Raw genomic sequence first — 22,391 nt, 5'->3', positions numbered from 1 at the left:
ATCGCCCCTCCTCTCTTCCGGGCCGCGAGCCCCCCGCGCGTCGCCTCAAGGCTGCGCTCGCTCGCGCGCGCGCGCTCTCCTGTCCGCCCGCCCTCTCAGCGCGCGCTCGGCCGCCCGACGACGCGGGAGCCACACGCTCCGGACTAGGCTAGCTGCGCTCGCTACCGCCGAGCGCCGGCCCGCTGAGGCGGCGCCCTCGGTTCCCCGCCCGGACACGGTCGGGGTCGCCAAATCTGCGGCCCCAGGGCGGCGGCGGTAAGGAGACCGGGACGGGGGAGGCGGACATGGTGGAGCCGAGGGCGCCGGGAGGAGGGTGGTCCCGGCGACCAGAGGCCACGTCGAAGGCTCGCGGCGGGCGGCGCGCCAGGGAAGGGGGAGGAGTGTGGGATCGAACCGGATTGCATCGGCCCTGCTCGGCAAGAAGGAAGGACTGTGGACCGAGGGGGGCGGCCCGAGAGGGTTTCCGCACGACCCTCGGCGGGATGGGGACTGAGGAGACGCCGCCTCGAGGCTCCTGCCACGTTTCCACCGCGCGTTACCCTCCGCTCGGGGTGGGCGACAGCCTTGCTCCTTCCCACCGCCCTTCCGCGTCCGTGCGTTTTCCCAAGCCGGGGACCCGGCTTGCTGTCCGGGGGGTCGCGCCTGAGGGGAGCGCCGTCCTGGAACCCAGGGCCCCCCGGAGGCTGGAACCTGGCCGGCGGCCGCGGACCGCCGGGCGAACGGGAAGACGCACCCCGCGAGGCTGTTTGCGGGGGAGGAGGGGAATGGGGCTCCAGGGCCCTTCCCCCGCTTAACTCGGGGAAAACCGCGATTGCAGAAGTTGGACGCGCTCGCAGGCCGTTCTTTCCAGAGTGGGTGGAGATGTTTGATGCCTACTCACCTAGCACTCTTAAAACCCAAGCGTGAGTGCTTAGCAGCAGGTTTTTGATGGCTTAAAAAGTCCGAGTCCCGGCCCCGTGGGAAATCCTGTCTCTCCTCCTCGCCCGGAGCCCGCTTTGTAACGCCGCGGAGGCTGGTCAAGGGCTCCTCACCCCCACGGCCGGGATCCCCGCTTCCTCAACCTTGGGAATGTCTATCAGGAATATTTGTTTCTAGAAACGGTTGCGATTAGCCTTTCGTTACAACACAGGGAAAAGTGCAAAGTTATAAACTCCTGGAAGGCTGAGCTTGGTTTTCCTTTGGATTTTGTGCACGCCGCTGTGAGCGGAGGAGCCTGTGGAACAAAGTAGAACTTGAGCCGCCGCCGCGGTGACTACGTCCCAGGATGACGTCACCGTGCGATATTTAAAATGGGAGCTTTTCGCTCGCGGTGTGGGTGGAGGAATTGCGGCTACTTAAGACGCCTTTGGTCTTACTGGACCTGCTTGCTTCCAGTTTCTCCTTCTCTGACTTTATAACTACCTCGTTTACCTTTTGGTACTCCCAGAATTCTAACTGGTGGGAGTGGGTTAATTTTTCTGCTATTCCAGGCATCATTCCTTCAAACCGAAAAAAAAAAAAGTAATTCCATATGACTCATCCTGTGTTACAACCAATAGCAACCACTAAGTGGTTCTTTCCTTCCTTTTTTTTTTTTTAAATTTTTGATAGGAAACAGAACAAAACAAAAATGAGAACAAAACCCTGAACTCAGATATGTAGAACATAGTAGACAAATTTAATGAATGAGAAGAATGATCTAGTTAAGGATTCAGTACTTTAGTGTGGTTCCTTGTTTTCTTTGGTGAGATGGAAGCTAACGTAGTTCCATCAACAAGCAACTTTCATCTCAAACCGTATATTAAATTGCAGTGGGCTATCTTTTCCATCATAACGCGGTGGAATATAAATACAGCCTTATGAAGTGGAAATGGCTCAACATTTTTTTAGGAGTACGCCTCACAGCAGTTGCAGAAGGCAGAGATTGTGTGTACCTGCAAGCTCTTATATGCAACCTAGTACCTGTTGTCTGGTAGCTGGCATTCTGTGGTTCCAGGAGAAAGGTTTGGGTGTCTTCCCATCCAGGATCAGAGTGGGTATGGCTGCCAGCACACTTCTCAGATAACTAGAATTTCTTTCACAGTGAGATCCCTTGTTTGAATTTGCACAAGGAGTAAAGGAATCATATTATGAAGAGGGATTTTAAGAGGTGTGAGAAAACAAACGTGTGAGAACACAAAAACTATCAGTTGGCTAGTTGGTTTTTATACTAAATATAGCAGACGCTGTATGTCTTTAATAATTGGCTCTGGAAAGGGTGATACTGCTTGGTAAATGCAGCATGTGAATAACTCCAAGTTACTTCCAGCAGCCAAATGAATGAGCTCATCGTGTAAAGCCAGAATATACATCGAAACAATCCCAGGACAAGGTTTTTGCCTTTATGGATTAATCGATAAATCAGATCTGCCATTTAAAGAGTCTTGAGGCAGTTCCAGAATGCAGCTACATCTCTGATTATTTCTTTTAGTTTGATTTTTCTGTAGATGACCCTGAATTTCTGCTCTCTTAAATATGTTTTGATAGAGCCACTATTTTTGGTCATATCTTTTAGGCAAATATATTTCTGTTCCTGAAAGAATGCTTATAATAGAAACTCATTGCTGAATTTTTTCTTTATGTGTAACAGCTTTGTTCAAATAGGATTCACCTAGCATACAACATACACATTTAAAATCTACAGTTCATTAGTTTTAGTATATTCACAAAGTTGTGCAGCCATCACCACAATCAATTTAGGACATTTTCTTCACCCTACAAGGAAACCCTGTACTCATTGACATCTTTCCTCCTTTCCCCTATCACTCCTGCCCCTAGACCACCAACCTACTTTTTGTCTATGTAGATTTGCATATTCTGGAAAACTCCTATAAATGAAGTCATACAATGTTTGGTCTCTTGTAACTGCCTTCTTTCCCTTAACACAGTGTGTTTGAGCTTCACCTGTGTTGTAGCATGTATCAGTATATCATGCCATTCTTCTTTTTGTTGCTGAATAATATTCCGTTGCATGTATATACCACATTTATTTGTCCATCAGTTGACAAATGTCCATCAGTTGAACATTTGAGTGCTTCCACTTTTTGGCTGTTAGGAATAATGCTAATATTGACACTTGTGTACACGTTTTTGTGTAGAAGTAGGTTTTCATTTCTTTTGGGTATATATAGCTATGAGTGTAGAATTGATTGGTCTTATGATAATTCTGTCTAATGTTTTTAGGAATTGCCAGTGTTTCCTATAGTAGCTATACAGTGCTGGCTTTCAAAGTGGACTTGTGTTTTAAAGTTCAAATTATTTCACAAAATTTTAAACTTAAGTTATTGTAGCTAAATGTTGACAAATTTAGTAAAAAGTATATACTATTTCTGATTTATTTTAGCCAACAGGAGCAATTTGGTGTGCTCTCTTTATTGAACTTCACAAAGCTAAGTGATACGGTTTTTAGATAGTATTATTATAAGGTCTTTATGGTATAAATTAGTGGTTATTTTCCCTCTTCCAGATCTGAGCCAATGAAACAGAAGATAAAAGAAGGGAAGCTGTGGAGGAGGGGTATTTTGCAGAGCTTTATCTTCCAGTTTTTATGTTCCGTTTTTTGAGAAAAACTGTTTTATCTTTGCAGGGAAAGATGAAGAACGAAATTGCTGCTGTTGTCTTCTTTTTCACAAGGCTAGTTCGAAAACATGATAAGTTGAAAAAAGAGGCAGTTGAGAGGTTTGCTGAGAAATTGACTCTTATACTTCAAGAAAAATATAAAAATCACTGGTATCCAGAAAAACCATCAAAAGGACAGGCCTACAGGTAAAGGATTAAATTGGACAGTTGCATTGGACTAAGTGGAGAGGCTGATAGCACCTGAAATGAGTGCAAGGCCAGAGGACTGAGGGGGTATCCAGTCCATTTCTTTCACAGTTTATCTGCAAAATACAGAACTCTGGGGTGACTTTGGTATTTTTTTTCCTTACACATTTTAAAATACAAGTATTTGTTGTTGGTGTCCCACTGTCTGGACTTGGGAGGCCAATACTGTTGGCTTATGGGAGTTAGTCTTGTGATTGTAGTTTGGTTTCTGCTTGAGTGGATTTCTTTATGTCAGGTACTTGAGGGTTTTCACAATTCTAGAAGATCCTTAAAACCTATCCATAAATGGACACGGTAAGAGTTGAGAGAAATGAGTTTCTTTGTTTCTACAAGTGAATTACGTGTTACACATTTTTGGAAAAAATAAAAGTTTTATGGCAAAAGAGAACTGAGTATTAGACACCTAATGCATTTTGACACAAGAATAATTGCATTTATACTATGCATAATTCTTTACGGTAGAAACCACTATAACTTTTATTGATGAAGATAATTTGTTATGCTCTACAACTGGTAAATATTAGCTCTGCGTTTCATTTATTTATTTATTTATTTATTTTTTTAATTTTTTTTTTTAACGTTTATTTATTTTTGAGACAGAGAGAGACAGAGCATGAACAGGGGAGGGGCAGAGAGAGAGAGGGAGACACACAGAATCTGAAACAGGCTCCAGGCTCTGAGCTGTCAGCACAGAGCCCGATGCGGGGCTCAAACTCACGGACCGCGAGATCATGACCTGAGCCGAAGTCGGCTGCTTAACCGACTGAGCCACCCAGGCGCCCCATAGCTCTGCGTTTTAAAGTCAGGTCTCACTGACCCTAAATTCTTTAGGGCTTCTGCATACCACAGTTTAACCACTGCCTTGTCTCTGAGAGGGAAAATAACTCTCACTTGCAGCTATCTGTTGTACTCTGGTTTATAAGTTACATTTTTAGGGGCGCCTAGGTGGCTCAGTTGGTTAAGCATCTGACTTCGGCTCAGTTCATGATCTCACAGTTCATGAGTTCAAGCCCCACTTCAGACTCTGTGCTGACAGCTCAGAGCCTGGAGCCTGCTTCAGATTTTGTGTCTCCTTCTCTCTCTGCCCCTCCCCTGCTAGAACTTTCTCTCTCAGAAATAAGTAAACCTTAAAAAAAAAAGTTACATTTTTAGCTTAAAGAGCAGGCTCCTGCAAACATGTCCTGGCATGCTAATTCCCTGGACCACTGTATTGAGAACCTAGATTCTACTAAATGAACTCAGCTGTCAAACCGTGCCCCATTTGTGGAGGTGGCCACAAAAAAATAAAACAGTGTGACTACAGAAATGCTTTTATTTATGCATATTGCTGCCCCCATCAGCACTTCTGTGCTTTGATGTAAAAAGGACTTCATTTCATTTGCTGAGCTGTAGCAAGTGCAAGACTATTCAGGGAATCTACAAGGGAAGTGAAAATATGATTTGTTTAGTTCTCATTTCCTAGAAGCCACAGGTGAGCATGTATTCTATTGAAAAGAAAAGAATCAAATTTATTGATGTATTTTCCTCTTCATTTTATTTCCTAGTAAATTGGAAAATGTGGCGAATTAAAGTAGAAATGTGGATGTTCTATATAAAGCAGACTCAGTATATTTTTTTATCTTCTTGCTTGATTCTCTTAATTTTTTTCTGCACATCTTCATATCTGATAGAGTGAACAGCTTTTTTAAGTTAGAGCTGTTGAGGCTTTTACACTGATGTAATTGACATTGGACAAAGACTTTTTTGGAAGTGCCAAGACAACTTTTACTATTACTGAAAAAGGAGACACTGTCAAGTAAATGCTTAAAGGTCAGACAGTGTACAGTTTCATTTCCATTAATTCTAAAAACTTGAGGAAAAAAAATTAGCTAAACAGGATTAAATTGGCATATGATCAGAAGTATCATTATTGAGTCATTTTGAAGCTGTCTTTGAAGTAGAAAACTATTAGACTTAATGGTGGGTTGTTACTATTATAAAAATGAATAGAATATAGGATTAACCAGTAAGAGTCTTGAATCCATAGAGTAGGTTGTAAGTGTTCATTTTCTTCTAAAGTGTTTATAAATTAAAATAGTTTCTCCACAGTATATACAAATAAGAGGCGTTTATAGGGCAATTTGGCAATATTATCAAGATCTGTAAAAATACTCCTACTCTTTGAACAGTAAGTCTCCTAAAAATCTCTTCCAGAAGTATAATCAGAAATGCAGATAAATATGTATGAATATGGATGTTTCTTTATAATTGCAAAAAATTGGAAATAACTGTCAACATTAAGTAAATGATAGACTATTTTTTTTTTTTTAATTTTTTTAAAAAAATTTTTTTTTTTTTTTTTAACGTTTATTTATTTTTGAGACAGAGAGAGACAGAGCATGAATGGGGGAGGGTCAGAGAGAGGGAGACACAGAATCCGAAACAGGCTCCGGGCTCTGAGCTGTCAGCACAGGGGCCCGATGCGGGGCTCGAACTCACGGACCGCGAGATCGTGACCTGAGCCGAAGTCAGCGCTCAACCGACTGAGCCACCCAGGCGCCCCTATTTTTTTTTTTTTTTTTTAATTTTTTTTTTCAACGTTTTTTATTTATTTTTGGGACAGAGAGAGACAAAGCATGAACGGGGCAGGGGCAGAGAGAGAGGGAGACACAGAATCGGAAACAGGCTCCAGGCTCCGAGCCATCAGCCCAGAGCCTGACGCGGGGCTCGAACTCACGGACCGCGAGATCGTGACCTGGCTGAAGTCGGACGCTTAACCGACTGCGCCACCCAGGCGCCCCAATGATAGACTATTTTTATGCAACTTTTAAAATCTTGTTTTTGAAGACTGGCTAATGGATGAGTAGTCACAGTATAAAGAGTTTAAAAAAACAGCACAAAAATATGTAAGGTATGCAAATTTTGTTGAAGCAGAGTCTCTAAGCATCTTTATTTACATATATATTTTTTAAGCTTAGAGTCTACATCATCCTTACTGTAGATAACAAAAACACATACATCTAACATCTATCTTACCTATAACTGCTTTTGATCCTAGGGCACATGAGGCTTTTGAATCAACTTACACAGCACTACAATTTGTAAACATAGGACCATCTTAAATAAAGGAACAAATAGCATCTTACCTGCATAAAATAATTTTTTCACTCTGAATTGCTTACTTGTTAATGGTGATGTTAAGATTAGTACAGACAGAATAGGGTATTTAATAAAAGAGATTTTAGAGTCTTGTCCAGATTTGACCCTTGAATTCACCACTTTCTAGTTGTGATGTTGGGCAAAATACTCAGACTCTGCCACCTTTTTTTCTTACAGTGGGAAGTGGTATCTAACTTACAGAATAATATGAAAATTAGAAGAATTAATACATGCGAAGCATCTAGTAAACTGTCCATTTTATAGTAAACTTTGAGAAAGAATTATTTAGAAATCTGTATTCACTGTTAATGAGAATTTTTTCACTGTTCTAAATGAAAATTGAAATCAACTAATAAAATAATTTTTAAAACTTTAAATAGCATGTTTTTCTATTCATATTGTTTTATTTAATGGTATAATTACTATTTTTCAGCAAACTTGTATGTTCCATATTTTAGAACTTTGGATCTGAGGAAGAAGTGAAATGACTTAATCGGAATTCACCCAATAAATAAGTGCTGGGACTGGTACTAAAACCTGGGTTCTCATGATTGATTTCTTAGTTGTAGGCAGTAAATACTTTTATTGTACCCACCATTTCTGTTACATAATCAAAATGCTTAAATTAGTATGTATTTTTGCGTTCATCCTGGGAGCCATCTTTGAGCATTCCATTAGGTAGAGGTGGTATTTCTTAGGTTTAAAAAATGGAACAGAGGCTATAGTGGTTTAAAATTTTTTTTCAGAAAAAAATTTTTTTTCAGTTTTTTTGACAATTTTTTTTTTTTTTTATGAAAACCCTTTGGTAACAAATAAATGAGATAAGCCAATAATACTTTGGATTGTATTTTAATCTTAACTATGTGATATGAATAGTTGTGTCTTAGACTGATTCTTTATTTTAGAACAATGATAGGTGTTTCTTAACACTTAATTATCTGGGATGTATAAGCAAGAAAATGATCAAATCACAAGAATTTGAAAATATTTTAAACATTGGTTAAGGTCTTTTGTTAGTTGTGGAGATTTTGTTATATAGTAACTTGGCCTATTAATACTACCTTTAGAGCTCTAAGTAATTTCATGCAACTTTAATACTCCTTGCTCATTTCATGGACTTGTGAGATTGAGTAGTTTCTGGCTAAAATGAGGTAGAGCCAGTTCTTCAGATTTCTCTGGGCTCGCACAGAAGCCCTCCTCTTTCCACCAGGCTGAGTAGTCTTGTTGATGCTTCCTCTTTGCCTTTAGTTCGCATTTATTATCTACTTAGGATACATATGCTCCAGCATTCTCCGCCAGGGTTTGTTTGTTTTAAATTCACATTGGCAAATACTAGTAATATAATGAAGTTTATGATTAAGGTTCAATTAAAGCTATTAACATTATTCTACTTTGTTGTAGATGCATTCGTGTCAATAAGTTTCAGAGAGTTGATCCTGATGTCCTGAAAGCCTGTGAGAACAGCTGCATCTTGTACAGTGATCTAGGCTTGCCAAAGGAACTCACTCTGTGGGTGGATCCATGTGAGGTGTGCTGTCGGTAAGTTCTTGAGTGTGCCAGCTGGGAGGTTACCATGCTGGAACTGATTTTATGAAATTCTCTCAGGTATTGCCTGCCTGTGTATCTTTATGGCCAGGTTTTTGCTTTCTCAGTTGTTAATTTTGTAAAGTAATCTGAAGGTGAAGGGCTGGTTACATTCCTGTTTTACAGCTAAAGAAACTTACAGCTTAAACTTACTTACAGCTAAAAACTTGGGGCACCTGGGTGGCTCAGTTGGTTAGGCATCCGACTTTTGCTCAGGTCATGATCTTGCAGTCTGTGAGTTCAGTCCCCGTGTTGGGCTCTGTACTGACAGCTCAGAGCCTGGAGCCTGTTTCGGATTCTGTATCTCCCTCTCTCTGCACCTCCCCTGCTCACACTGTCTCTCTCTCAAAAAAGTACATAAAGATTAAAAAAAAAAAATTTAAGAAACTTAAAAACTGATTGGGCAGGGTTTTTATGGTTCTACCAAGAAGTTTATTATACACCAAAAAGCAGAATTTAGATAGCTCGACTCCTATAGGTCAATTATTTTCTTTCATTGGTGGTGTGCATGTCTTTCCCGTCTTCAGATAAGAAAATAATTCCAAATAGTACTGGATAATAACTTTTGGTTGGGGTGCCTGGGTGGCTCAGTTGGTTAAGCTTGGTTTTGGCTCAGGTCATGACCTCACGGTTCATGAGTTCAAACCCTGCATCCGGCTGTGTGCTGGCAGCACAGTGTCTGCTTGGGATTCTCTCTAACTCTCTCTCTCTCTCTCTCTCTCTCTCTCTCTCTGCCCTCCCCTCCCTCTCTCTCCAAATAAATAAATAAACATTTAAAAAGTAATAATAATAACTGGGGCGGGGGGATTCTGTTTGTTTCTACTCTTGCCTCCCTCTCTCTTTTTGGTTTTTAAGTGACCAAGTAATATTTTCATGGTTTTGTTTTTATAACGGAGATTATTTCTACTCTTCTAATGAGCAGAATTATACACAGGTGAGTGTTAGGTATGATATTTAATTGAATTCCATTCATTCTAAAAGCATTTATTGTGGACCAGGCATTCTTAGTTTTGGGGTTTTAAAAAAATGAAAGTAGCATTCTGCTATCAGGTTGTTCAAAGTGTAATAAGGGAGAAGAAAGAACAAGCAGATTACAACAGGGTGATTTATACTATAATAGATATATGTATAAAATGCAGGAGTTGGTGGCACAAAGAGAACGTTACTGCCTCTGCTGGGCAGTACTCTGCTGAGTGATATGTGAGCTGGGTGGAGAAGGATGCAGTTGACTAGGTGACAAAGTGGGAAGGACATTTCCATGCAGGAAGAAAATAGGATGAGTAAATTCTTGGAATCCCTGTGAGTGATTTCCTACAGCTGTTCCTTTAAGGTGTTTCTCTTTGGTTTTAAGTGCACTTCACCTGTTGACTATAGTAGAGATACTTTTTGATGCAACCATAATATATTCCAAAGGTGGACTATGGAATTTGATCTGATCTTCAACAATAAAAGTAAAGATGATGACATGTCATGCCAAAAATACATGGTAATTCTTCCACCAAATTATTCTGGACCACAGTGGAGTTATTTGGTAAAAGCTGCTGTTATCAGCTTATTCTGTGGGAAACTTAGGTACTAGATTCTTCAACACTTCTTCTCAGAAAAAAGGAGAGCAAGACATCTCAAGTTGTGGTCCAAGAAGGTCAAACATTTTTAGATTCTGGGACTAATTAAGGACTCCTTAAGCCAAGGTGAGACTTTATAGACTTTGGCCACTGAACCCCTGCTGAGGACCTTAGTATACAAGAAAATAGTTATCACAAAGTGACTATATTGAATTGCTTACTTTTTTATTAGGCCTGCACTTAGATCCTGACTCTTATTTAACACACAGTTCTTTTAGTTGGTTACATAGGTTTTCAGCCATAAAAATTATAAGCAGTGTTGGAAAGGGGCTTTTTCATGTAGTTATAAAACTACCAAAAAAAAAATACCATGTAGTCTTAATGTGGAGACAGGAGCAAAAAAGCTAAAGAGTTGGCACAAATGTATTATCACCCAATCAAATAATGAGTATTATTTAATATAATGATCTTGAGTCATTAGGGAAATGTTTCTATGTCCAAAGATGTGTTTAAGAATTTGGATAATTGTAGGGACTCCTGGCTGGCTCAGTCAGTTAAGCATCTGACCTCAGCTTCGGTCATGATCTTGAGGTTTATGAGTTCGAGCCCCGCATCAGGCTCTGTATTCACAGCTCAAAGCTTGGAGCTTGCTTCAGATTCTGTGTCTCCCTCTCCCTGCCCCTCCCCTGCTTGTGCTCTCCCTGCCCCTCAAATAAATATTTTTTAAAATTTTAAAAAAAGGTTGGATAATTGTATAAACATTTTGGACATATTTATTTGAAATGACTTAACTAAATCTTGGCACCTGAAGATGAAAACTCTAAATAGCTATTCTACTTAGGTGGATACTTCATTGCTTAATAATGCCAGATAATGAAAAATTATTGTTCCTTCATGTTATTAATATAAGAAAATCTTTGCATTCAGTAGCTTTATAATAATTTTACATACAAGTAAAATTTTGCCAACAATTGACTGTGATGTGATATTTTTTCACAGCTAATAGAAGTCACCCTCAAGGGCACCTGGGTGGCTTGGTAGGTTAAGCGTCCAACTCTTGGTTTCGGCTCAGGTCATGATCTCACAGTTTTGTGGGTTCAAGCCCCATGATGTGCTCTGCGCTAGCAGCACAGAACCTGCTTGGGATTTTCTCTCTCTGCCCCTCTCTATTTCTGTCAAAATAAATAAATAACAACAACAACAAAAAGAAGTCATCTTCATTATGTGATAACAGAACTCCAAAAAGAAAGATGTGCTAGTGATTGAGTAGAGGTGATTGCTCTAAGTTAATAGAGGAGATTGCAATATTGATTAGTACTTTGGGACCAAAACTATAGAGATAAACATTCTGAAAATTAAAGCTGATCTAGCAGTTATATAATAGAACAAATATCTGAGTCATTAATAATAACTCATTGGTACACTAGAGACTAAAGTTATGAAAAAATTGAAATGCACTCAAAAAGAACATTTTTCATAGTATGACTGAGTTATTCCATCAGTATAAAATATTGGAAGTGTGCAAGGAGTGTTGATGTAGTTAAAAGGTTATTGTTTAATGAACTATGTGAGGAGATACAAAATAGATAATGGATCCTTCCTACAAAGAGAATGCCTGCGAATGGGTGGCAGCTTTATTATCCACTCAACATTCTATACCTTTTTTTTTTTTTAGAATTTCTATTATCCTTTTCCTGATCTAGAGCATTAGACACTATTAACGTTTCAAATTAACTAAATGGACTTAATATTTAGCAGCATGTGGTTGAAAAATGGAAAGTTTAAAAGTTGTCCGTTACTAATTGTAAGGCATTAACTGCACACTCTGATGTTAAAATAATCAACAGCTTCATTTAATATGAGAACCCTCATACCCAAAATACTACAGAGGGAAAGATGCAGAACCTAATTGAACTAGCTGATCCTTCATTAGATGTCTGCCCTTGATTTAGGTTTCAGTTTCTACAGAGGCAGGGATTTTTCTCAAATTGCCTGCCTTTCTGTTTTACTTGAATTTTGACTCCATTAATGGGCAAAAACTGAAGGTTGGCCTAAGCCCCTTGTTAATATTGCTGACATTATTAACATGAATTAAGCTTTGTATTGAAATGTGTTAAGTCTTTAATATATGGGCAGGACGGAGAGGTAAATTTCCATTGCTAAAACTATATTATAGTTTTAAACTTGAAATTATAGTACAGGAATTCTGTGTTGTGAAAAATTTGCCCAGCTTCTCAGGCATCTTATACCAGAGAATCACTAGCTGAAAACCAACCAGTACCCAGTCAGCTCTCAGCTTTCTTGCCTAACAGACAGAAAACCAAGGCCTAGACATGTTAAATGACTTGCCCCTTGTTACAGAGCTAGTTAGTGGAAGAGCCAGAACCAGAAACATGTTCAGTGCTCTTTCCACCATCTAGCAATTCTTTTTATGAAGTAAACTGGAAAAGAATAGAAAAGGAAGTTATGTCCCATATTAGGTAGCATTATGGCCCCCTTTCAGCCTGTGTGAGAATGAAAGACAGCACAGCTATCTAAAGAAATAGAACTCACCTGTGAGACTGCATGATTTCTGTAAAACTTTCAAAGGCTTTATTGCAGTTTGGCCTTTTACTTATTGTACGTATCCTGATTCAGAAATAATTTGAGATAAGGGTTATCTCAAAATGAAATTAATTTACATAGTTAAAATAAACCCTGTTTTTCTGTCAAGGTTGTTTTTGTTTTTTTAAGCTTAAAATCACTTTGTCTTTCTAACTTTAATCATATGTTGTATAAGAACTGCTTAACAATCCCATTTCCTTTGTCCTTAACACTTACTAGAAATAGTTTAATAGTGTATATGCTGTATAGTCTACGTAAATAAATTTGTGGGTTTCTCCTATGCTCCATAAAAACTACTGGTTTTACTGTTCTTTATGTTATTTTCCCTCATTGCAGAATTTATTTTCCTTTTCTTTTTTCTGTTTTTTTTTTTTTTTTTAACATTTATTTATTTTTGAGAGACACAGAACAAGACAGAGCACAAGCAGGGGAGGCACAGAGAGAGGGAGACACAGAATCCAAAGCAGGCTCCAGGCTCCGAGCTACCAGTACAGAACCCCATGCAGGGCTCAAACCCACAAACTGTGAGATCATGACCTGAGCCAAAGTTGGATGCTTTAACTGACTGAACTGCCCATGCGCCCCCCTCCCCCCTTTTTTTTAGTAATCAACAGCCAAAGTTACATATGCCAATTATTTTTCTTAGCTCAAGGCTTTAAAAATAGTTTGGCAGAATTAAAAGGCTCATTTTACTTTTTTCAAAAAATTAAGATGAGAAGTTTTCCTGGTAAGCAATATAATTCAAGCAAAACCCCTTTATTTTCCTCAACAGTAGTGTTTGTTTTCCAGTTGTCTCAGTTCTCATTTTTGTCAGTGTGGATATAGGCAACTCAGACCCTCTTTTAATTTAATAATGGTAAAGTAAATCTCAAAGGAAATGTCCAGTTGATTTGTGACTTGAATCACTAGTATCTATATTATAGTAGTCAGCTAAAAATACATTAGAAAATCTTACTATATAAGCCAGGTTAATGGTACATACAAAAATGTAATCAAAACAGTGAATTTCTCATAGATATTTTAAACAACTATTTTTGTTAGGAGGCAGTGGGAAAGAAAATTGAAGAGAATAGAATCACTTATTATTTGCACGTAAGTACGCCAGAAGTAGAAAATCATGGCCGACCTGTTGGCCTGTAGGTGGGTTACGTAGGGTTAAGTTCTGGGAGTGTTCCTTCTTTGCTTTGGACCAATGGCATGTCCAAGCCTGTTTAATTGTTTTTATGGACAGTTTCTTGCTTTTGTTGATAGTGCTTCAAGGTGTGTGAATTTGTTTTTTTAATTTTTAGGTATGGAGAGAAAAACAATGCATTCATTGTTGCCAGCTTTGAAAATGAGGATGAGAACAAGGATGAAATCTCCAAGAAAGTTACTAGGGCCCTTGATAAAGTTACCTCTGATTATCATTCAGGATCCTCTTCTTCAGATGAAGAAACAAGTAAGGAAGTAGAAGTGAAACCCAGTTCGGTGACTACAACCCCAAGTCCTGTGTACCAGGTAACCATGGATCAGCTCTCTATTAAAGGTGATGAGCAGGGCTTGCCATGTCATTCCAGGTAGTCCTGCTCATGTTTGGGGTTTCTGATTTGAGATTTTGAATCCCGGTTCTTGCTTTTGTACACTAAAGGAAGCTGCTCCTCTGAGATGTAAGTAGACATCCTGAGTCACTTTATCAAGGGTCTGCTTTACTACTACTCAATAAGTAGGATAAAAACATTCTATTTATTTTTTAGGATGAATATATATTTTTAATTTTAACAATATATTCATAAAAATTTATGTATTTTTAAATTTTAATTTGATTTTTTAAATTTAATATATATATATTTAATTTTTGACTTGAGAGAGCAAGCGAACGGGGGAGAGGGGCAGAAGGAGAGACTGAGAATCTTAAGCCAGCTCCTCATCCAGTGCAGAGCCCAACTCAGGGCTGGATCTCACAACTTTGAAATCATGACCTGAGCCAAAATCGAGAGTTGAACACTCAACTAGCTGAGCCACCCAGGAGCTCCTAGAATAAGTATATTTTAAAAGGTGTGTCAAAGAGAGGCCCCTGGGTGGTTCAGTTGATTAAGTTTCTGACTCTCTGTTTCAGCTCAGGTCATGAATTCATAGTCTGTGAGTTTGAGCCCCACATCGGGCTCTACACTGACAGCTCAGAGTCTGCTTCAGGTTCTCTGTCTTTCTCTCTCTCTTTGCCCCTCCCTGCTCTTGCTTGCACTCTCGCTCACTCTCAAAAATAAACAAACATTTTAAAAAATGTGGCAAAGAATAGAAAAAAACCGTGGTGATAAAACATTCCTGGTATTTTAAAAATCCTTATTGTATTAAAAAATAGGTATTCATTTTTTGTAGCCTTCAGCACTTCTGATTAATACCATTGGGTTTAACTTTATTCTCCCCACGATTAAAGAGAAACTTCACTGAATAATACAGGAGTTAATTTTTCACTCAAGTCAAAACAATATCTCCTTTACTTACAACAGTGGAAGAGTTACATAGCTGCCAGGCACGCACTTACAAATTTGTCCACTTATTTATTATTTATACCCCACACACCAAAGAATGTTTAACATACTTTTAAAAATTCTTGGAGTGCCTGGGTGGCTCAGTAGGTCCAACTATTGATTTTGGCTGAGGTCATGGCCCCATATCAGGCTCTGCACTGGGCATGGAGCCTGCTTAGGATTCTCTCTGTCCCTCTCCTGCTCACAGGCACTCCCTCTCTGAATGAATGAATGAATGAATGAATAAATGAGTGAATGAAATATATATATTACATATATATAAATATATATAAGCAGTTCAGTAGGGAAAGTCTTCAAGAACTGGTACTAAAACAACTGGATGGTCTATATGGAAAAAAATGAACCTAACTGCTATTTAATCTACTTAATATACTCTTAATATACACACATATATATATACATATATATATACACACACACTTTTAATACAATAATAGTCTTCAACAGAAAAGATAAGTCAAAAAATGTTAAGAAATCTATTCAGTTGAGCCTTATTTGTACTTTTTTCCTATTTTGAGGGTTGTTTTTTTAAGTTTTTTAATCTATTTTGAGAGACAGAATGAGCTGGGGAGGGACAGAGAGAGAGAGGGGACAAAGGATCCAAAGCAGGCTCTGTGGTGACAGCAAAGAGCCCGATGAAGGGCTCAAATTCATTAACCATGAGACCATAACCTGAGCCAAAATCAGACACTTAACAACTGAGCCACCCAGGCACCCCTGAGTTTATTTAAAAATGTACCTATTTTTATTAATTTCACCTTATTAATTAGACGTGATGAAACATATCCAACATATGGAGTGTAGGATTTGGGCTACAATGAGAATTTCAGCCTAATGAGTAAGAAATTAGTGTTTTAAGTATGAGAAACTAAATCTTTACATTCACCATACATTTATATAATGAACATACTTTCAGTATACCTTAGTCTTTTATTTCTCTGGGGTTTTGTTTTGCTTTGTTTTGTTTTGTTTTGTGTTTTCAGTTGTTGAATTATCCTTCCTAGGCTTGTGAGGGAAATTAGGTCTGATGATTATCATATTTTTAGGGATATATCTATATATGCATATTGTAAGATAACATGCACTTTTAAAAAACAACTTAAAGCAGTGTAAAAGAGTATGTATGATATATTCTCCAAATTACTGTTGTTAAATTGCCTGGAATTCATTCACACATGGCAATTTTCATACTCAGAATTTTATTGTTACTCAACAAATCAAGAAAGTAAGTCTTAAATTGAACTGATTGCTGCAGATTTTTTACAAGTAAATTGACCTTTAATTTTTAGATTTTCCTTTTAAATTAAATTGTATTTATTTCTCCCCATGTTAAGAAACTTTTAGGGTAAAATTAAACAAAGGCATGGAAATTGAAGTGTCTTTTGTGTGCTTTTAAAATAAAATATTTTTCCTTGACAATTTTTCTTAACAGAGAAGCTTGACTGTTATAATCTATTGTGTAAAAAGCTGGTGCAAGTGACCCACTTTAATCTTTTCTTCCTATTCACTTTTTCATCTTGAACCTGGTACTGCTGAAAGGTTTTAAAAGAGGAGTTTTCAAAGTAAAGATAAAAAGTTCCTAGGTTAGGATCTTTTTTCTCTTAGAAGTCCATTTTTTGAAAGATACCCCAGGAAATTACTAATTAAGAAGTCAAGATTATATGGGGTACCTGGGTGGTTTTAGGTGGTTGAGCGTCCAACTTTGGCTTAGGTCATGATCTCACAGTCTGTGAGTTCGAGGCCCACGTCAGGCTCTGTGCTATCAGCTCAGCCTCGAGCCTGCCTCAGATTCTGTATCTCCTCTCTCTGCCCCCTCCCCTGCTCATGCTGGGTCTCTGTCTCAAAAACAAATAAACATTAAAAAAATTTTTTTGTGTGTGAAGAAGTGAAAATACTTTCATTTCTCCCCAAATTGATCTGTAGATTCAAGGTCAGTGTCAATCAAAATCCCTACAAGCCTTTTTCTAGAAAGTGACAAATTGATTCTAAAATTTATAAAGGAGAATAAAGTTAGAGGCCTTACACTAATATAAAGCCATTGGTGCCTGAGTGGCTTAGTCAGTTAAGCATCCGACGCTTGATTTCAGCTCAGGTCATGATCTGGTCCATGGGATCAAGCCCTGCATAAGGTTCTGTGCTGACGGTGAGACTGCTTATGGTTCTCTCCCTTCCCTGTGTCTCAAGGTAAATAAATAAACTTAAAAAAAAAAAAAAAAAGACAGTGTAGATTTAAAGATACACAAATATATTAATGGAACAAAATAGAGACTCCAGAAATAGACTTACATATGTTCAGTCTTTTTTTTTTTATTACTAAAGTATCAAAGCCGTTCAATAGGGGAAAGTCTTCAAGAACATGTACTAAACCAATTGGTTAGTCTATTTACGGAAAGAAATGAACCTAACTACTATCTGACATGATACACACAAAAAAATTAATTTGAGATAGATAGATCATAGACCCAAACATAAAAGCTAACTAACTCTGACACTTTTAGAAGAAAATACAAAAAGGTATCTTTATTATTTGGGATAAGCAAAGATTTCTCCCAAGGGATAGAAAAAACACAAGAAAAGAACTTGATAAATTTGACTTCACCAAAATTAAAAATCTTTACTCATCAAGACAAGCCATTAAGAAAATTAATAGGCAAAGCATAGACTGGGACAAAATATTCTCAGTACATACATCAAAGGATTTGTTTCCAGAATATACTTTGTAAATCATTCCTATAAATCAATAATAAGAGACAAATGACCCAATTAAAAATAATGGACAGAAGATGAGAGTAAACACTGTACAAAAGAAGTTATATAAATGTCCAGTAAACACATGAAAAGGTGCTTAACCTTATTTATCATCTGGGAAATGCAAATTAAAACCACAATGAAACACTGCTTCCAGAATGGCTGAAATTAAAGTCTAACACCACCAACTGTTGGCAAAGATGTGAAGTAGCTAGTCATAAACTGTTGGTGAGAGTATAATGTGGTACAACAACTTTGGAAACTCTGGAACTTGTTAAATATGCATCTACCCTATTACCCAACAATTATACTCTTAAGTATTTAGAGAAATGAAAATATTTACAAAGCCATGTATTACAATGTTTATAGCAGCTTTTTTCATAATAGTAAAATGGAAAACAACCCAAATGTCCATTAACAAGTGAATGGAAGAAAAATTGTGAGGTATTCACAAAATAGAATAATGGTCAACAATAAAACAGGAAGAACTAATAATACTAGACACAATATGTAAGGACCCCAAAAACATTTGGTTGAGCAAAAGAATTTTGCCATACACAAAGAATACATGCTGGCTGATTTTTATTAAAGTTCACAGACGGAAAACTCTGGTGATGGAAATCAGAACAGTGGTTGCCTGTGGTGTATTAGGATTAACTAGAAAGGGTAATGTAAGCTCCAGAATTTTGTCGTCTTTCTGACAGTTTTAAAACCTTACCAGCACCCCAGTGTAAAAAGAAATGAAAACATTGTATTTTTCTGTTTGTTTTATAGGCCAATTATTTGAACTCTAAATTCTGCCTTATTTCCCCATTATTATATATAATCAAGAATTAACTGTACTGGGGTGCCTGTGTGACTCAGTCAGTTAAGCATCCAACTTTGGCTCAGGTCATGATTTTGCGGTTCACAAGTTCAAGCCCTGTGTCGGGCTCTGTGCTAACAGTTCAGAGCCTGGAGCCTGCTTTTCTGACTCTGTCTCCCTCTCTCTGCCCCTCCCCTGTTAGTACTCTGTCTCTCTCTCTCAAAAATAAATAAAAACGTTAAAAAATTTTTATTAAAAAAGGAATTAACTGTACTAAGGTTATTCATTGAAGCATTGTTTTATTTGTTGTGCATTGTTTTTTAATAGTAAAACATTGAAAACAGCCTAAATGTTCTATCAGTAGGACACCAGTTAATTTAGTTATGGCATAGTCATTGCATTACATCTAGCTGTAAAATAATGAAAAAGGACGTTATGTATTGATATGAATGTCTTTTAAAATGTGTGTATAGATGTATGCCTAACTATTATATGCATGGATTAATTCTAAGGGTATACACAAAAAAAATAGTGTAAGTTGCCTCTAAAGGGTAATTGGGTAGCCAGTAATCAGATAAAGAGGGACTTTCCATGTATATGCTTTTATACCTTTTGTATTTTCTATCACATGAATGTAATTGTATACAGACTATAAGTTTTAAAATACCTGTACTAAGAGGAACAGATTAGAAATCAGAGAATTCAGGGGCACCTGGGTGGCTCAGTTGGTTAAGCATCCCACTCCTGATTTCGGCTCAGTCATGATCCCATGATTTGTGGATTCAAGCCCCTCATCTGATCAGTGCAGAGCCTTCTGGGGATTCTCTCTTCCCCGTGTGCTCTCTTTCTCTCCCTCTCACTTTCTTTCTCTCTTCTCTCTCCCTCAAAAAGAATAAACATTTTAAAAAGAAAACTCAGAAACACATAGTCACAAGGTACAGCATTCTTAGCAGGGGTGTACAAAATTGCTGATAACTTTTTGAGTAATGTGGACTTGATGTCCCATTTGACTTAGGGGATAATCTAAGACTGTAGTTCCAAAACACAAACTGGCTGCGTCAGAATCACCTGAAGTGCGGTCAGAGTACCTGGCCTCTATTCCTAAAAGATTGTTATTGTTCAATTAGACCAGGACTAGGGCATAAATATATTTTGTGTTTAAAAGCTTTTTTAGGTGACTTCTTATTAAACAGCCAGCTGTGGAAACCACTGGTCTAAAACATGATGTGTCCTTTCGGGCTTCCATTCATTCTGTTTTGATCTTTCCTGCTTGTTTTAGAGTGCTGTGTTTTTTATTCATTTTCATTCATTAAGAAAACTAATCAGGGGCACCTGGGTGGCTCAGTTGGTTGGACGGCCAACTGCAGCTCAGGTCATGATCTCACAGTTAGTGAGTACAAGCCCTACATCGGGCTCTGTGCTGACAGCTCAGAGCCTGGAGCCTGCTTCTGATTCTGTGTCTCCCTCTCTCTCTCCACCCCTTCCCTGCTTGCTCTCTGTCTCTCTCTCTCTCAAAAATAATAAACATTAAAAAAAAAATTAAAAAAGAAAAAACTAATCAATCACCTACAATATATGAAATTTCTAACATATTTAGATCTGACCATAGGAATGTTATTTAGACCTACACTTAAGGGTAGGGTATGGGTGAGTGGTTTTGTTTTTCTTTAGTGAGTAATCTGGAAGTTCACCTAAGTTTATTACATAATGTGACTGATTTTTCCTCTGAATTAACTTACTGTTTTCTCTTTCATGCAGATTTCAGAATTGATATTCCCACCTCTTCCAATGTGGCACCCTTTGCCCAGAAAAAAGCCAGGAATGTACCGAGGGAATGGCCATCAGAATCACTACCCTCCTCCTATTCCATTTGGTTATCCAAATCAGGGAAGAAAGAATAAACCGTATCGCCCAATTCCAGTAACATGGGTACCTCCTCCTGGAATGCATTGTGACCGGAATCACTGGATTAATCCTCACATGTTAGCACCTCACTAGCTGCTTTTGATTCTGTTGGTGTCAGTGTTGAGAGAAGGTAGAATAAGCTTGACCACATATTAAAAGTTCATATTCATATAGTAGTAAAGTTAGATGGGCCAAACCGTCAAACTTATTTTTATAGAAAAGTTATTGATAATAATCTTTCTTAAAAAAATATATATGCACTTTAGATATATTGATATAGTTTGAGAAACTTTATTAAAGTTAGTCAAGTGCCTGAGTTTTTAATATTGGACTTGAGTATTTATATATTGTGCATCAACTCTGTTGGATATGAGAACACTGTAGCAGCAGACGATCTGTTCTAGCACCTTTGAGCATTTATGGAGAATATGTAAGTTATTTATACACAAGGAAATCTATTTTATGTCATTGTTTAGAAGAATTGCGTGAAATCATGTAGTTGCAAATAAAAAGTAGTTTGAGGCATGATGATGTGTGCTTCTTTTCTATGCATAAAAAAGGCAGAAATAGCAAAGGGCATATTTCACTTTAATGTGTTTAAATATTTAGCAAAGAAAAAACAAAATTTAAAGTTTTCTTAAAAAAATCAACTTTTTATTAACCATAATTTTCCCCAAGGCAACAGTATCAAAATGTGCATATAAAAGTCTAAAGTTTATTAGTAGTATTAGTGGAAAATATATATACAATAAAACCTCTTTAAACCATCAAAATTGTGATACATAGGATTTTCCTAATCAAGAATCAAAGTCTGTATTAATTTTGACATGGCATCTGACTTATATGCCTAATGCCACTGCATAAAGCAGAAATGTTCTCACATCTCTGTTCCTTGTGCTTTTTTTCAACACATGAAAGTCTTTAATAGATGTCTGAATTAAAGCCAAATAGTACAGTACTTCAGATTCTTCAGTAGTCCCTTCATATTTATACCACTGTGATGCCATCAGTCTTGTAAGCGTACTTGAACTACAAAAAGAGAGAAAGACATATAAGAATTTGGATTTTTTTCCAAAAATTAAATTTTTTTTAAAAGATACTTTTTTCCTGTTAACCCACATCTTTAAATGTCTAGTCATAAATTATTTGACTTAGAAAAATCAGAACTTGCTAATAAATCCTTAGAAGACCTTGGCTACTCCACATATTCCTGTTGTCATTTTTTTCTGATAAATTCTATTTAAGTATAGAATGCCAGAAAAGTACCCAAATTCTAAGGATACATATCCCAAAGATTTGAAAGTATGTGGAATTTAAATTACACAATGTCAACAAGAAACTTGTTTTTAAGCCTTAGAGACATCTAGTTTTAGTATTAACTTATATACACCTTTTAATGTATTTGTAAGCCATGAACGTTTTTTTCCTAAAATATATAATGAATGCCTATTCAGAGTTGAGCGTATTTTTTCTAAGAGTAACTGGTATCACATGAACATTAGTTAAATTATTTAAGTTTGAAAATGTTTTTAACTGTTCCATTCTGGGTCCTAGGAAGTTTTGTGTAATAACTACAGATAGTGTGCAATTATAAAGATGGCAGGTTTCAAGTATTTTTATCATGGAATTAGCAGAGAGCATTTGTTCTTTTAGTTTGCTCATGTTGTAGTT

The 22,391-nt window shown here is 37.6% G+C and overlaps 2 protein-coding genes across 2 annotated transcripts in view; one reads left to right on the top strand and one right to left on the bottom strand.

The window, feature by feature from the left end:
* The first annotated feature begins 28 nt into the window (after positions 1-28).
* Positions 29-21,245, top strand: BTG3 (BTG anti-proliferation factor 3). The gene is made up of 5 exons (XM_058731779.1): positions 29-255; positions 3,605-3,783; positions 8,383-8,520; positions 14,024-14,231; positions 20,574-21,245. Exons 2-5 carry the CDS (start codon positions 3,611-3,613, stop codon positions 20,811-20,813), a joined length of 759 nt encoding a protein of 252 aa, XP_058587762.1. The 5' UTR covers positions 29-255; positions 3,605-3,610; the 3' UTR covers positions 20,814-21,245.
* A 107-nt stretch (positions 21,246-21,352) lies between these two features.
* Positions 21,353-22,391, bottom strand: part of CXADR (CXADR Ig-like cell adhesion molecule) — a 57,470-nt gene continuing 56,431 nt past the window's right edge. The window contains exon 8 of the mRNA XM_058731771.1: positions 21,353-21,749. Within this exon, the coding sequence (XP_058587754.1) occupies positions 21,708-21,749 (42 nt within the window). The 3' untranslated portion in view covers positions 21,353-21,707. The remainder of the gene's footprint in view (positions 21,750-22,391) is intronic.

The sequence above is a fragment of the Neofelis nebulosa genome, chromosome 5 (genome assembly GCF_028018385.1).
Source record: "Neofelis nebulosa isolate mNeoNeb1 chromosome 5, mNeoNeb1.pri, whole genome shotgun sequence".
In the NCBI taxonomy this organism is placed as follows: domain Eukaryota; kingdom Metazoa; phylum Chordata; class Mammalia; order Carnivora; family Felidae; genus Neofelis; species Neofelis nebulosa.
The sequence above is the reverse complement of the archived record's forward strand: the minus strand, read 5'-3'. Positions and strand labels throughout refer to the sequence as shown.

What these genes read in the sequence shown, in the direction of transcription:
- BTG3 (XM_058731779.1), top strand. Translation starts at nt 3,611, where the DNA reads ATGAAGAACGAAATTGCTGCTGTTGTCTTCTTTTTCACAAGGCTAGTT. An exon ending in TCAAAAGGACAGGCCTACAG is followed by an intron (nt 3,784 to 8,382) that starts GTAAAGGATTAA and finishes ACTTTGTTGTAG; the next exon opens with ATGCATTCGTGTCAATAAGT. An exon ending in CCCCAAGTCCTGTGTACCAG is followed by an intron (nt 14,232 to 20,573) that starts GTAACCATGGAT and finishes TCTTTCATGCAG; the next exon opens with ATTTCAGAATTGATATTCCC.